Below are 15,316 nucleotides of genomic sequence, written 5' to 3' on the forward strand. Positions count from 1 at the left end.
AACTTTCCTAAAAGTTAGGGGTTGAGATGCAGTTTGGACTCATCTGTGGATATTTTCTATTCTGACTTGAGATTGACTCCATTGAAATTGATAGGAATTATTGTAGATTTACTCTGAATTTAATCCTCCATTAATAGCTAGAGGAAGCTAAGGCACAAGCAAAGTTTCTTTCTGTCTTTTGTGCTTATCTAAAAGACTAGCAAGGTGAGTATGGGAGAGGGGGAGGATGTGGTTTTAGAGTTAGCAACAACATTTTAAAAAATAGTATCAGGATATTTGGAACAGACTAAACCATTTTGTTGGCAGTCCTCCCTGGTTTGTGCCATCTGTCTTACTGATCCATTTTAGTTAAGGAAATGTCAATACAGTATTTCTGATGCAGTTGGCATCGCCTCATTTTTGAGCAAGCAGACATACTTGGCTCATTTGACAGTAATCAGTAGATTAATGTAACTTCAGGGTAAGTTAAGCTTCTTATCTGTTGTTAAAACAGATTATCACCTTGATATCTATAATATTATCCTGTTAGCACTGATATTGAAGCAGAATCATTGAGTTGTATTGAATAACTGAGGAAAAAAATGCATTCTGTAATTTCTATAGTGTTAAGTAGCATTCTGACTTTGTTTTAGGATGCATTGCAGAAATTAACTGAAATATTAAATTTAAATGGAGCTGTTGCCTGCCAGGATTCCTGTCACCCTGCCAAACATCGTAACACAACTGCAGTACTGGGCTGTTTGGCTGAAAAACTAGCAGGTAAGCAGAGAGAGCAGACTGAAAGCTTATCTTTGAGTTTTCCGTTGTGCCACAGCATAGCAACATTCAGAGCAGACTCTGTAGAACTGGGGTCATGTTTTGCAAGATCTTACCTGCCAGCTCTGACCAAGTCTACTACTTGATCAAAGTGTTAAGACTTAATCATCAGTAACCAGCAATAGCTTGGCTCCGAATTTGGATTTTACTACACTGAACTCCCTCAATATTTGATTTACTAAATAAAACCTCAATCCACACTTGTATTTTATTTCAAGTATCTGCAATATAAAATTTCCTGACACCAAAGTCTTGATGATGTTAACACTTTTATACCCTAAGTTGATGAGAGAATTTCTGGAAACATTGTTATCATTTTGCCTACTGAATAAAGAGCAAATTATTTTTTATTTAAGGGAATGCATGGCAGGGAAGACATAATGATGGATGTTCTTCCCACCACAGACAAATGTTGTTTTGTTGTAGTTATCTGAAGCAAATGCTCTTCAGTTACATAATGTAAAAGCACAGTGAGTATTTCTTTTTTAAAAGTAACTGTTGTTTTCATAGGTCTCTTCCCCATTTATTTATAATGCTTTGCTTGAAGCTGCAAGTGAAGTTTCCATTCCCTGCTGATTGTAGCCCCATTTGTCAACTTTTTTTTTTCTTTAGGGGTGCTTGAAATTAACATGTCTTTTTAAAATTCTTGACTTGTGCCCCACTGTTTAGATAGCACAGTTTTTAAAATAGAATTTAATTATTGCTTCAGAGGCAGCATTAAAGAGCATAAAACATTTTTGTGTAGGTCCTACATAAACAGTGACTTTCAATGCAGATATTTGAAATACAACCATTAGTTTCTTCTTGCCATCCCCTTGATTCCAAGGGTCCAAATAAGATCTTCATTAATTGACCATTTCCATTTGGTTAGGTGAAAACAGATGCTTCTCTAGAAATTCAGAAATAGGGTCAATGCTGTTTTATAATTGTGCTTATATGTGTATACTAATTTGTCACAGTTGATTCATTTTTATGAAACAATGCCCTTCTTTCTCCCACACTACATTAAGCAGATAGTATTCCAGGACACTTTTAATTGGTCAGTTGCCACAACGCCAATCACAGATTGGGTGACTAGGCATCAAGCTGTCAGTACTGTGGGCATTATTCATTTTGTGCCAGCAATCAAGGGAGCTGATAGTTTTAACCTTGATTTATTAATACCAAATGCGTGAAACTTCTTGCTTTACGTAAACTGGGGCCTGATGTGGTTTTTTTTTTTTTTTTTTCAAAGATACTTAGGTATATGTGTTACCAGATATCAGTGGTGCATGTTTTTATAATAATGAAGATTAGCTAGAACAGTGCACAATTACAGGTATGGCATGTGCACATGAGTATTTTATGCCTATAAAGGGAAGGTAGATGCATGACTCTGTGTGCATTCAGATACCTGATTTATGAGCACATTCATAATAACTGCATGCATAAGTTAAGCATGCAATATTACAACTTTTGCTTGTGATTTTTGCAAAATTGTGACCCTCGGTACTAGTTTAATTTCTACCTTTTTGTGAATGCAAGCTCTTTGTCAGTGACAAAATGCCTAACTTGGTTCACTTTAATTGATGCGAAAAGAGAATACTGCATTTCCCATGCATGCATTTCATTCTTAGTGTTCTTGCAGGTCCTGCAAGTATATGCTTACTCAACCCAGGAATATTGGAATATTTACTGCAGAGCTTGGTAAGTATTCAAGCAAACTAGCATTCTTGGCTGCTCTAGCTTCTTAGTAGCATCTGTATGCAGAAGTGGTAAATGTTCTTACTTTTCAGCAACTGCTGCTGCTAACTTTTTTCCTCTTTGTGTGAAACTGCGTGCATCATAGTGCAGTAAGTTGAGTTTTTGTAATTGTGAGATCTTTGTCGCTACATAACAGCATTGTTTCTCTTTAATTGGTCACTAGCTCAACATACAAAACCAAATAATAATAATTAAAAGTAATCAAAATTAATAAGTTTATTCTTTATTTTGATCGCTTTAAGTGGATGTTGAATAATCTGACATCAGGCTATAGAAAGATTGGATTTTAAAAAAGCTAAATGAGACCATGAAAAAGAGAGGTGAAAATAAAGAACACAAATATTTTATTGAATTTGTGAAGCACAGAGAACATGCCTGGCACTCTACAGAATGTAGAGAAAATGAGTTCCTATTCCTAACTTCTCAGTGTCGATCAGACCCTGGCATTGATATGAATGTGCTATGGAAGTTTCAGTGTACAAAATGTTGTACTTCTAGATAACAAGTCTATCCATTCACTTGGTGAAAGTGAAGAACAGATTTCAACTGTTTCAACAGAATTCGTTGTCCTGTGAATTCAGAGGTCAGGGATGTAGTTGAACATTAATCAGTAGTAAAGAAAAGGATGATGCTTATCTTGTACTTTAATGTCCTGTGATATCTTGCAAGTCGTTATCTTATTCCTTCTAACATTGCTGTTGTGCTTTGCAGAAGTAAGAGTTTACGCAAATGTACTTTATTGCTAAAATTGCCTACATTTCAAATAGATCCATCCACAATAACCTTTTTGTCTGAACGTAGCCTTTTTGGCTAGAACAGTGGTTCCCAATCTGTAGTCTGCAGACCCCTGGTGTCCACAATGGTACTGCAAGGGGTCCATGAAAAGTTTAAAATAAGAATCGGGTCCACCGTGGTGGGCCCAATCCTTACTTTTCTTTTTCTTTTTTTTCTCTCCCAGGGAGAGAGGGTCTGTGAAATGTTAATAGATTGAAAAGGGGTCTGCATGCTTAAAAAGCTTGGGAACCACTGAGCTAGAAGGCTGGTTTATGCACCTTATTGCTAGTTCAGATCAGTAACCAATGATCGTAGTTGCAGAACACTATATCCAAAGATGGGTGACTCTGGAGTAAAGGCGCAATCCTAGGGATTTTGGACTTGGTATCCAGAAATGAACAGAACATGTTTATATCAAATCCAAAGAACATCAAGGGCCTGGCCAAACAAGTTCAGAAAATGTAAAGTTAAGACTGAAAAGGAGGTGCAGAGAGCAATCTGACATACCTATGTTGCATAAATTGCTGGTTTCGTCCCCTTGGAGGCTAGTCTGATTTACCCCAAGAAGAGAGTCTCGCTTTCAGGCTGGGTCCAACTCAAGTTTATTGGTTGCAACCAAGGTTCGGCTAAGGAACTCAATGTTCAAAGCAAAGCCGACCCCCAGCATCGCGTAAGCAAGGGGTTTTATAGGGTTACCATCCTTCCTGGTTTATGTGCCTTAGCACGATAGGTTACCTTAGCAGTCTTATAGGTCAGGTTAATTTTCTAAATAAGTGCCTACTTGCAGACTTTGCGGTTGCAGTTGTTTGTTACATTTATTCACTTGCTTAACAATAGGCGAGTTACACTTCCCTTTTTCCTGTCTGAGCCTGCCACAAGTTACTTAACAGGAGACTGGTTTCACTCCCCACTATACCAACGTCTCCTTATTAGGTGTTGTTTTTGCGACAGGCACTGACCTTTACAGCACTCCTATACAAATAGCAAATATGTCTAAGCATTAGCAATGTATATAGGTTGTACGTGCTTCTTATAGGGGAATCAATGGCTCCGGGGGATTTGACTTCCCTTTTACACATCACCTACCAGATTGCATTACTAGTTCAGTGAGTTCAAAGGTAGACCTTTTAAGCCTGACCTCAGAATTTACAGGCATCGGGCAATGGCTGTAAACAAACTTTATGGGACTGCAGGAAACTTGGCCACGCCAGTGATCAGTGGACATCCAGCTAACTAAAATCATGCCGGACCACAGAATTTTGCCAGACCAGAGAGGTTCAACTTGTACAGGTATCCAACACCATTGTGCTAGTGGATATGCTGTAATTGCACTCGTTTGCATTATGCTGTTATTTTGTGCAGAAATTGGTTTGCTAGTCCACAATTTTTCTTCCTAGTCTTCTGGGCAAAACTAGGTTACCAATCCCTTTGGAGCCTAAAATTGGAAGTGAAATTAGGTAATTTCATGTGGGGAGAAAATAAGCATTTAGTGTACGGTGTAAGCTAAATGGAAATATGCTGCCACACATTGAACACAAAGTGCATTTGAAGCTGAGATGTAAATATCATTAAGTTAAAAAACCTGACCACCTTACAGGAGTAGTGTCTTAACACCAGTTCTCATAGTAATCACGTAAAATGAGCAGCATATGCTCCTTTAATTGGCTGTAGAGCTGCAAAATTGCAGAGGCATGGGCACCGACACGTATCATTTTGCCAGGGGATGCTCGTCCTCTCCTCCCCCACCCTGCCTCTGCCTTGACTCCTCCTTCAAGCACACCCTGTCCCTGTCTCCTCCTCCCTCCCAGAGATTGAATGCCACAAATTAGCCTCTGGAAGTGCTGACAAAGAGTGGGAGGAGTTGGTAAGTGCTGGCCCCTAGAGCACTAGAGACTCAGGGAGCTAAGCTCTGGTGGGTGCTCTCCATCCACTAATTTTTTTCCCCTGGATGCTCCAGCACTGGACCACATATGGATTCAGCACCTATGAATAGAAGCCCATGTACAAACTTTCTTATGGGAAAACCAATTACTCTCTGAATGTACACTGGTGTAAAGGACAGGAGTTTGATATGAGTGCATTGTTCTAGTGATCTTTGTGTACTGTTACTGCATCTTTGGAAATGTTCATTAATCTATTCCCTTACTAATTTTATAAATGCCAGCCTTACGGGACTATAGACTTTTGTATTTTTCCATTTTAATACAAACTTAAAATAACCAGTCTTTGCTCCATGAACGGATACCCAGATGTGCTCTTGACAGTTTTGAATTGTTTTCCCCCACCAGTTTTGAATCCCTTTCCCCCAGCATGTGTTCTGGTTAATTGCAAATTAAATTTATATGTTAATGGAAAAATTGATGAAATTGTGTTTGAATGTAGCTGGAGGATAAGTGTAGTGTCACCTTTCTAACTCCCACAGGCATTAATGGACTAATGCAGGTGCATTAAATGGGAGGGGGATGAGCCTTGCAATGTGTAATTATATGCTATTCTTTGAACTTTGGTACTGGGAGGTGTTAGGACTGGTAGTTATAGCTGAATATGCTCCTGAAAAATTCATCCTGCAGAGTAAACTGTAGGAGCAGGCTAGTGAGGTGATACAGATTTAACCTAATTTAGTTCAATGCATTCTTAGCATAAGTATTTTAGGATTTTCTGCATTGAATGTTATGAAAGTTAGTGCAGTATTAGATCTCCTTTCAGTTCCCCCATGCAAAATTTTTGCCAAATGTATGCTGTCACTTGCGCTAGTGTAAATGTACCTGAGTGCATTTTTAAAAAAAACTTACTAGGCTGTTTGCTTCATATGTTGACTAGTTAAGTTGATTTTAATAAAAATCTGCATCTTCTGTGACTTTTTTGCCTGGCAGAATTCTGGAAGAGTAGAGAAGTATTGTCCTTTGATTTGATTTATGTGTAAAATTTGGTTTTGTCTTCTTCTGAAGCTGATGTCCACCCCCAAAACCCATACACATGCCTGTATCTGGGTGAGACTGAATTTTCATTCTTGTGGTATGTCTACCATGCAGCTAGGAGCGAGCCTCCCAGCTCAGGTAGACAGACTATTACTAATGGTCTTGAGCTAGCATGCTAAAAACAGCAGCCTGGACATTGTGGCTCAGACACTGAAGCCTAGGCAGTTTCAATGAGTGGACTTGAGAGCACAAGACATAATGTCCATGCTCCTATTTTTACACACCAGCTCAAGCCCCACCAGTGAGTCTGTTTGCACACTTTGGGTGGCTCACTCCTAGCAGAAGCTGTAGAGTAGACATCCCTGAGAAGTGTTGCTTGCCTTCCTTCCCCCGCCTCCAGGTTGAGATCAATTGTCCCATTCATCTGCGGTATCTTGCCCTGCCACTCTCCATGCTGTGCCTGTTTTCTGGGTGAACAGTGGATACTGCTTAATCTTTCACCAGCTTGACATGTTGTTTTTTAAAAATGTCAGGCTGTTCTTCTAAGGCTGGCCCACAAAGGGTTCTAACAGTCTTTCAGCTTCCTGTCACCTCTGGGAAAGGCAACCTCTTTTCTCATGGCAGAAGGGCCCTGCTGTTAGAGGCCCAGGCAGAGATTCAGGAGATCTAGGTGCTGTTCAGATCTTTCATTGATGTGACCTGGGGCAAATCACTTAACTTCTGCTCCTCAGTTTACCTATCTATGAATGAGTGCAAGTATATCCTTTTTTTTTTTAAAGAAAAGCATGTGTTCTTCATTTGAAAAGCTCTTACATAAGTGCTTACTATTAGAATAATTCACCGAATGCTAAATAAATCATGTGCTTAACATAGTAGAAACTTTCACTTCCTAATAAAGTGCTTGTTTGATTCAGAAATAAAGTATTTTGTCTGCCAAACTTTCTCTTGGCTCAGTGCCAGAGTGCTTGTAAATAATTTTTAGCATCTCCTTCACTTGTGTTAATTAGCATAAGGACATATTGATACTGAAAGTCCTACGCAATACCTGGTAAGGACATCTTAAAATTCTATATCAAATATATACTGTATGGCTCAAAACTTACAGCTTATTCTGGAGCATAGTCTTCCTTTTTATAAAGCCTACACCTTAATTATTTCAAATGAAGTTTCAGGTGGAAAACAGCTTTTTGCATGATTTCTAGCCAAACGGAGGGGACAGGTTCTTGAAAAATGTTTGGTGACTAGAACAAGGCAGGTTAAAGGTGTATTCAGAAACATTAGAGTTGTTTTGTTTTCAGAAAAAAAATCTAATAATTTTGGGCTAGAAAATGTACTTTTAATTCAGTGGTCCTCCAATGTGTCACATCAAGGTAAATCAGGAGCAATTGCACTGAAATAGACTACACAGGTTAAAAAAACTGGTGTAATATGAGAAATAGGTCCTTCCATACTTCTAGTAAGGTCCACTTCCCACCTACTATTCCTATTGCTCATGCTGTCTGTCTTTCTCTTGTGCAGAGTCTTAAAAATGTAATCTGGCTGCTAGTGTTATGAAAATGTTTTCATTGTATTAGACAAGCCAACAGAAACATCTTACACTGCTGTGGCATACATTTAATACTCTCTTGTCTTTAGAATTTCCAGTCCCATCCGACGGTAATGCTTTTTGCACTAATAGCACTGGAAAAGTTTGCACAAACAAGTAAGTATTAGCCTAGTACTTATGGCAGTAAAAACATTGGAGGTCATGTTACTCCAGAATGGTTATTTCCTTCATCTGATCACATCTACTCTCTGCTGGCCCCAACACATGTACTCCTAATAACTCGGTTGAAGTTCCAACTCGTAGCTTAAGCCTAGTGCCCAATAAGGATCACAATGATACCTGGCCTGATAGGCAATGGGATCACTGTAGGGAAAATTATGCTTAAATCCTCTGGGGCAGGCAGAAACTAACCTTGTTGTAGTGACCCCAAGTCCTTCGGAGATAATGGGTGAAACACAGTTCTCTCTCTCTACTGCGAGGTGTCCTCGACTATCCCTCAGATTATTGCCATATTGAATTTGCTCTCCATCAAAGGTGGCTTGGGGGATGGAACGAGGGGTAGGATCCCTTTGAAGACCTCTCCATGGCTGGAAAAATTTGTCCTGTTCATAGACGGCAATTTATTATTTTCCTAGCTAATTGCCATTCTCTCAGATAACTTAAGAGAGTGAAATGCTGAATATTTAGTATTACATCTCTTCCTATTAGTAATCTGTCAGGAGAAGATACGTGAATGTGTGTATTTTTTGTTTAATACTGGGGTTCACTGTTTTTATACTGTTTGTAAAGCCTTTCCTTTTATTTTTTCACATGGTTTCTTCTTTACATGTGTTACTCTTTTACTTTTTAAATTACAGGTGAAAATAAAATGACAGTTTCTGAATCCTGTATTAGTGACCAGCTAGTTTTGTTGGAGAAATGGACAGATAATCCAGACTATTTAAAACGCCAAGTTGGATTCTGTGCCCAGTGGAGTTTAGACAATCTATGTAAGTATGAAAACAGATTCATTTTATATTATTGGATTTTTTTGCAGGGCAGCTCTCTTTTGAGGGAGAGAATATGTGTGTCGGTGTTGAATGCACAAATACCATGTTTTGTGTAGTATTTACTAGTAATTTTGTGTGTCTGGTCATAGTTGTATGTTCAAAAATACAGAGTGCGCAAAGAAATAATATACACAGATCCATGTGCATTAGTGTATGCCTGAATTCTGGAAAAACACACCTTATGTAATCTGTGCAAATAAACTTAAAGAGTTTTATGTTTTTTTCTCTGTGTGCGTGAGAAATAAGCTCACAATAGTTAGATTGCACTGTACTCTGACTTTGAGGGAAAGCAGGATTGTCCCAAAAAGCCCTTGGTATTGGTATACCCAAGAATATCACAATCTACACAAGGGCTGATTACAGCCTGGGCCTTATTGAGCATACTAGACTCTACTAATTTAAGAAACCAGGAAAGTTTACAGAGATACTCTATCTTGTTTTGCCTGGACTGCTTCTTTACATTAGTGAGCCCAAAGCTTTGACTCGCTGAAAGTTCTCACAGGGCTGGCAGCTGTGTTTAAGGTATGTCCCTCTGCTTCACTACCACTGGAAAAAAAGAGAATGAAATAACTTTGTTGGCCTCAGGCAGCAGCTTGTCTATTATATGCTGAAGCTCAGTATCAACTTGTGCTTTATTAAAATGGCAATAAACAGATTGTAATGAGTTTCTTTGATGTACATTACACTCCCGGAAACAGACTTCTGTCTGATGAATTGCCACTTTTTAGTGTTAATATGTGATTCTCAGTCTGTAGAATTAAATGCTGCTCCATTCCTCTCAGTGTGGAAGAGAATGATGTGGAGGAAAAGGTATAGAGCAGTTTCCATTGCATAGCACAGTAGTTATTCTCCAACTTGCCCTCCTGGTTTTATGTAGTCCCAGTGTCCTGTGTCTTCCCTGCCCTGATTCTGAGTGGCTTCCAGGGTGGAATTTCTAACAAAACTCAGTGTATAGTATAACAATATCGCTCAGGGCTGGAGCAAGCACCACCCTGAGTTAAAGCAAATGTGAGGAGGCCTCATTGAGCAGCATGCTAGAGAACCCCACAGTTAAGCTTCTCTTCTCTCCACTGATCCTAAGCTGTTACAAAGATTCCAGCAGATCCTTGCTTTGCTTGCTTTTTTTTTTTTCTTGCCTTGAAACGCAAGCATTTGATTAGCTAATGAAGGAGCAGTGTCTGAGGTTCTAGCAATCACAGAAGTGGAGAAGAAAGGACTAGAAATGGGAAAACAACATTAATTGGTTCAGTTCATCTGCATAAACCAAGCCCAGTAGCTGACAGCAGCAGTTGAGTTTTCGGTCTTCCTCGCACCGTTCCACTTATAGAAAAATTCCACTCAGTAAATCTGAGTTTACAAGAGCCTGAGAATCCACTCATGTGAACCATCAAGGTCTTGTCTTCTCTATCCTGAAAAAAATCACATATTGATATGTATTCTGATGCCCTTAATGCTTACTCATGGTTCCTTGAGAGGCACAGTTAGCCCTTAAGTGCTTTTCCGATACACAAGATGCCCTGCTCCTGGATATAGTTCTAACCTGTATTGGAGCGACTGTAAATAAATAATATCGCATTCAAGTATGCATAATACCATTGTTGCTCTAAAGTATGCCAAGACTGAATTGCATGTACACATGTTGAGTTTTTCTCTTAACCTGTGTCCCATGTCAATCTTTATTTCAAACATTAGCTTTAATAAAACTCTTAAAACTGTTCGATGTATTGAAATAATTTGATTGGATGTGTTCCTGCAGTAGCACTTGATTAAATACATTTTTCTGCAGTTTTGAAAGAAGGCAGACAGTTTACATATGAGAAAGTTGACTTGACCAATATTAAGGCCATGCTGAATAGTAATGATGTCAGTGAATACCTTAAGATCTCACCACGTGGACTGGAGGTAGGATGTCATTTTATTATTTCAATGCAGAATTATGTTTGAAAAAAGCTACAATTTATAACCATTTAATTCACATTTTTTCTCCTTTTTTACCCTTCGAAGAATCATCATGTGTCTATTTCTCAGTTCTGTACCAAACCAGTGAGGGCAATCTGTTTTGGCAATGGACTCTAATGTCTCTAACTTGCTTTTAGTATGAGAAATGACCGTTGTGAAACATCACCCTTCTGTAAAGCTCGGGTTTCTTTCTCTGTAGACCTATCTGCTGCTTCTCCCATGTAGTGCAGAACCGTTCCCTGTGGTAACTTGTTGTTGTTGTTGTTCTGTTTTTCCAGTTGTCCTTTCTAGTCTTAAAAGCCCAAATCAATAGGGATTCCATTTCCATAGAGAAAAATCTCTCAGCATCAGAAAATTCACCCTTTTCTTAATTTTCTTCCATGATTTCTGATGCTATATTCATAGTGTACTACATTTCCCCCCCCCCCCCCCCTTCTTTGATATTTATACCTTTGAGATAGTTGTAGATTGTTCACAACTTGGTCTTTTTAAAAAAAAAAAAAAAAAAAAAAAAGCTTTTAACCTTTGAATCCGTTTCATTAGCCCTCAGATCACTTCTGTTGCTTTTCTCTGATATATGTCCAATGTGGTTCAGTTGTGCTGAGGTTCTATCCAGTATACTGCAATTCCTGTTGTGAAAGGGGTTGCATTGTGTTTGAAATTTAAATGCTTTTACAATTTTTCTTTTATGGCACGTCTCATATCTATCAGGCAGGGAACTAATTACAAATAATGTATTTTCCACTTTGTTTCTTCAGGCTCGGTGTGATGCCTCCTCTTTTGAAAGTGTTCGGTGTACGTTCTGTGTTGATTCTGGAGTTTGGTACTATGAAGTCACAGTAATTACTTCAGGAGTGATGCAGATAGGATGGGCCACCAAAGACAGCAAATTTCTCAATCATGTGAGTGCATGTGAGGTGACACAGCTGATACTCTAAGTCTTAGGGGGGAGGGTGGTGGTTGTTTTGTTTAGTGCATATACAAATGGCTTTTTACATCCTATTGAAATAATTGTCCATACTTGTATATGTACTGCCTCTTTCTCTTAGGTTCCCGCTTTTTCCTCCCCCCCTCCCCGTACATTTACACTGGTACACTGAGTGAATTTAGTATTCATGAACGGTGTTGAAGTGACATTTGCCTCCAAAACTATCTTCTCTCCCATGCCTTAATCCTCATTTGGAGCAGTAGGAAGGTAATTCAACTTTTATGACCCATTCCACTCTTGGTCTCTGCTCCACCTGCAAATAAGGATGTCAGTTACTGCCAGCTGCGTTTTTGTGAAGTGAGCTTGCAAAGAGCTGATACTCTATCATTCACTTATTTGACAGAGGCCGTTAAAAAGCCATCAGGTGTTTTTTACTTTTTTCTCTATTTCCACAAATGTGATGATTGGACTATAAGGGCCTCTACTCTACATGAAACTGGGTTACTCTACCCTCAGGGTAGTTGAATACAGGCAGTCCCCGGGTTACGTACAAGATAGGGATTGTAGGTTTGTTCTTAAGTTGAATCTGTATGTAAGTCGGAACTGGCATCCAGATTCAGCCACTGCTGAAACTGATCAGTTTCAACAGCAGCTGAATCTGGACGCCAGTTCTGACTTACATACAGATTCAACTTAAGAACCCCAGGCATCCCCAAGTCAGCTGCTGCTGAAACTGATCAGCGGCTGATTCCAGGAAGCCCGGGGTAGGGGCTTCCTGCAGTCAGCCACTGGTCAGTTTCAGCAGCGGCTGACTTGGGGATGCCTGGGGCAGAGCAGCTGGGGTGCTGCTGGGTTGGTCTAGTAGCGCCGCCGCTCCTCGGCGCTACTGGACCAACCCAGCAGCACCCCAGCTGCTCTGCCCCAGGTGTCCTAATTCAGCCGCTGCTGAAACTGACCAGCAGCGGCTGAATCAGGACTCCTGGGACAGAGCAGCTGGGGTGCTGCAGGGTTGGTCCAGTAGTGCCAAGGAGCGGTGCTGCGGGACCAACCGGCAGCGCCCCACCTGCTCTACCTGCTCTACCACAGGCCAGGGACACGGGGAGCAGAGCCTCTGAGGCTTTGCTCTGGCAAAGCCTCAGAGGGAGGGACCACCCCGCGGCTGTGGCTTCAGTCCGGGAGCCTGTGGTCTGCTGGGGACGGTCCCCAGCAGACCACAGGCACCCAGATTGAAGCGGCAGCAGCGGCGGTTCCCCGTGCCTCTGAGGCTTTGCTCTGGCAAAGCCTCAGAGGCGAGGGACCCCCCCCCTCCCCCCCCGTGGCTGCGGCTTCAGTCCGGGAGCCTGTGGTCTGCTGGGGACCATCCCCAGCAGACCACAGGCTCCCGGACTGAAGCCACAGCCGCGGCGGGGTCCCTCCCTCTGAGGCTTTGCCAGAGCAAAGCCTCAGAGGCTCTGCTCCCCGTGTCCCTGGTCTGCTGGGGGGGGGGGGCGCAGCTAGTGTGCTCCTCTCCCCCCCCCCCTCCCCCCCAGCAGACCAGGCTTTTGTTTTGGACTCTGGGGCAGAGCAGCTGGGGCGCTGCCGATTGGTCCTGCAGCGCCCGCTCTGGGCACTACTGGACCAACCCGGCAGCACCCCAGCTGCTCTGCCCCAGGTCCTGATTCAGCTGCTGCTGGTCAGTTTCAGCAGCGGCTGAATCAGGACGCCTGGGGCAGAGCAGATGGGGTGCTGCTAGGTTGGTCCAGTAGCACCCAGGAGCGGCGCTACTGGAGCAACCCAGCAGCACCCCAGCTGCTCTGCCCCAGGCGTCCCCAAGTCAGCTTCTGCTGAAACTGACCAGTGCTGACTACAGGAAGCCCCAGGCAGAGTTGCCCCGGGCTTCCTGGAATCAGCTGCTGATCAGTTTCAGCAGCAGCTGACTTGGGGACGCTTGGGGTTCTTAAGTTGATTCTGTATGTAAGTCAGAACTGGCGGTCAGTTTCAGCAGCGGCTGAATCTGGACGCCAGTTCCGACTTACATACAGATTCAACTTAAGAACAAACCTACAGTCCCTATCTTGTACGTAACCCGGGGACTGCCTGTACTGTTTTATTAAAAATATTTAATCTGTCAAACTGCTGAATAGTTTCATATTAGTACAGTAACTTACGCCAGATTGTTAGTGCACTAAACACAAGAAAGACTGAATACTAGGACAATTGTCTGAAGAAATGTATTTAATACAACTGAATATTGGAAGGTACGTAGGAACAATTAAAGGGTTCTACTTTAAAAGAAATTACTGCCCTTCCCTGGTGGATTTGACTAAATGTTGTAGATAGAAATTCATTATACTCTTGGGTCTCGTTTATATACCAGTTGAATGACAATTGGTTTTGCCAGTATTTCACAATAAACTTTTAAAGAGAATTTATAATCCAGAGCATATTAAAAGTGCTCAGTTCAGTTCCTAAAACTTGTGAAAAGAAATGAAATGCCACATGTAGCTTTATAGGAACTTTTTAAAAAATGATATATTAAAAGGGTATAAAACATTTCTAAGATTAAGTTGGAAGTATTTTACTTAAACTTTCATGTACTTGAATAGCTGCTGTAGATTGGCAATGATGCTACATTAGGTGCTATTTTTACTTGTTGTGGAAGAGGGCAGATTTACTATATTTTTCTTTCAACTTTTTCTACATACTGCATTTTGATGTGCGTAGAGCTGGGACTGCTTCTAAGTGAGTTAAATACATTCCAATATGCTTTCTTAAAAAACTACTCCATAATAGTTTGTCAGTGATGATGACAATGTCTATGCTGATAACCTCACACCAGCTGAAGCTCTGTTTGGACATACAGATGATGAGGAGGAGAACTCCAGTTTTGAAGGATTTTAGCTCTTGTGTGTTAGCTTGGTTGCTGATTGAGCTAAGGTTGTTGTACTTTTAAAGTTACGGTATTTTTGATACCATATTGTTTTTGTTGACCCCCTTTTCCACTTACGGAGCTAGGTTATTGTTTTTCTTTGAAATAAATATTCATGTAATTTTATTGGTATCTGTCTTCATTTTTTACATTTACCAGTAGCTGCCTCATTTCCTACCCTAGGCTTATACTCGAGTCAATACTTTTTCCCAGTTCTTTGTGGTAAAATTAGGTGCCTCGGCTTATATTCGGGTCGGCTTATACTCGAGTATATACGGTAGCAGAAAATATGCTAAAGAGATTGACTCATGCTAATGAGTCCCTCATTAGCATATTTTCTGCCAGAAAAAACTTGCAGACTGGCTGGCTAAGCAGCAGTTTGGCAGAAAAGGACCTGGGGATTACAGTGAATGAGAAGCTAGATATGAGCCAATAGGGTGTTCTTGGTAGCCAAGGAGGCTAGTGACATGTTCAGGTTCATTAAGAGGAGCATTTCCAGCAGATCTAGAGAAGTGATGATTCCTCCTTATTCTGCACTGGTTAGGCCATATCTGGAGTATTGTGTCCAGTTCTGGGCCCCACATTACAGAAAAAATGTGGACTCAGGTCCAACAGAGGGCAACAAAAATTAGGGGGTTGGAGCACATGATTTATGAGGAGAGGCTGAGGGGTTTA

At 40.9% G+C, this 15,316-nt stretch overlaps 1 protein-coding gene across 2 annotated transcripts in view; it reads left to right on the forward strand.

Moving 5' to 3' along the window:
• Nucleotides 1-15,316, forward strand: part of RSPRY1 (ring finger and SPRY domain containing 1) — a 64,644-nt gene that overhangs the window by 35,204 nt on the left and 14,124 nt on the right. For both annotated transcript variants that reach the window (XM_075940376.2, XM_075940377.2), the window contains 6 exons: nt 633-759; nt 2,444-2,502; nt 7,887-7,953; nt 8,655-8,786; nt 10,633-10,748; nt 11,564-11,707. In XM_075940376.2, the coding sequence (XP_075796491.1) occupies nt 633-759; nt 2,444-2,502; nt 7,887-7,953; nt 8,655-8,786; nt 10,633-10,748; nt 11,564-11,707 (645 nt within the window). The remainder of the gene's footprint in view (nt 1-632; nt 760-2,443; nt 2,503-7,886; nt 7,954-8,654; nt 8,787-10,632; nt 10,749-11,563; nt 11,708-15,316) is intronic.

Source organism: Pelodiscus sinensis, chromosome 12, assembly GCF_052426305.1.
Source record: "Pelodiscus sinensis isolate ZL-2025 chromosome 12, ASM5242630v1, whole genome shotgun sequence".
Taxonomy (NCBI): domain Eukaryota; kingdom Metazoa; phylum Chordata; order Testudines; family Trionychidae; genus Pelodiscus; species Pelodiscus sinensis.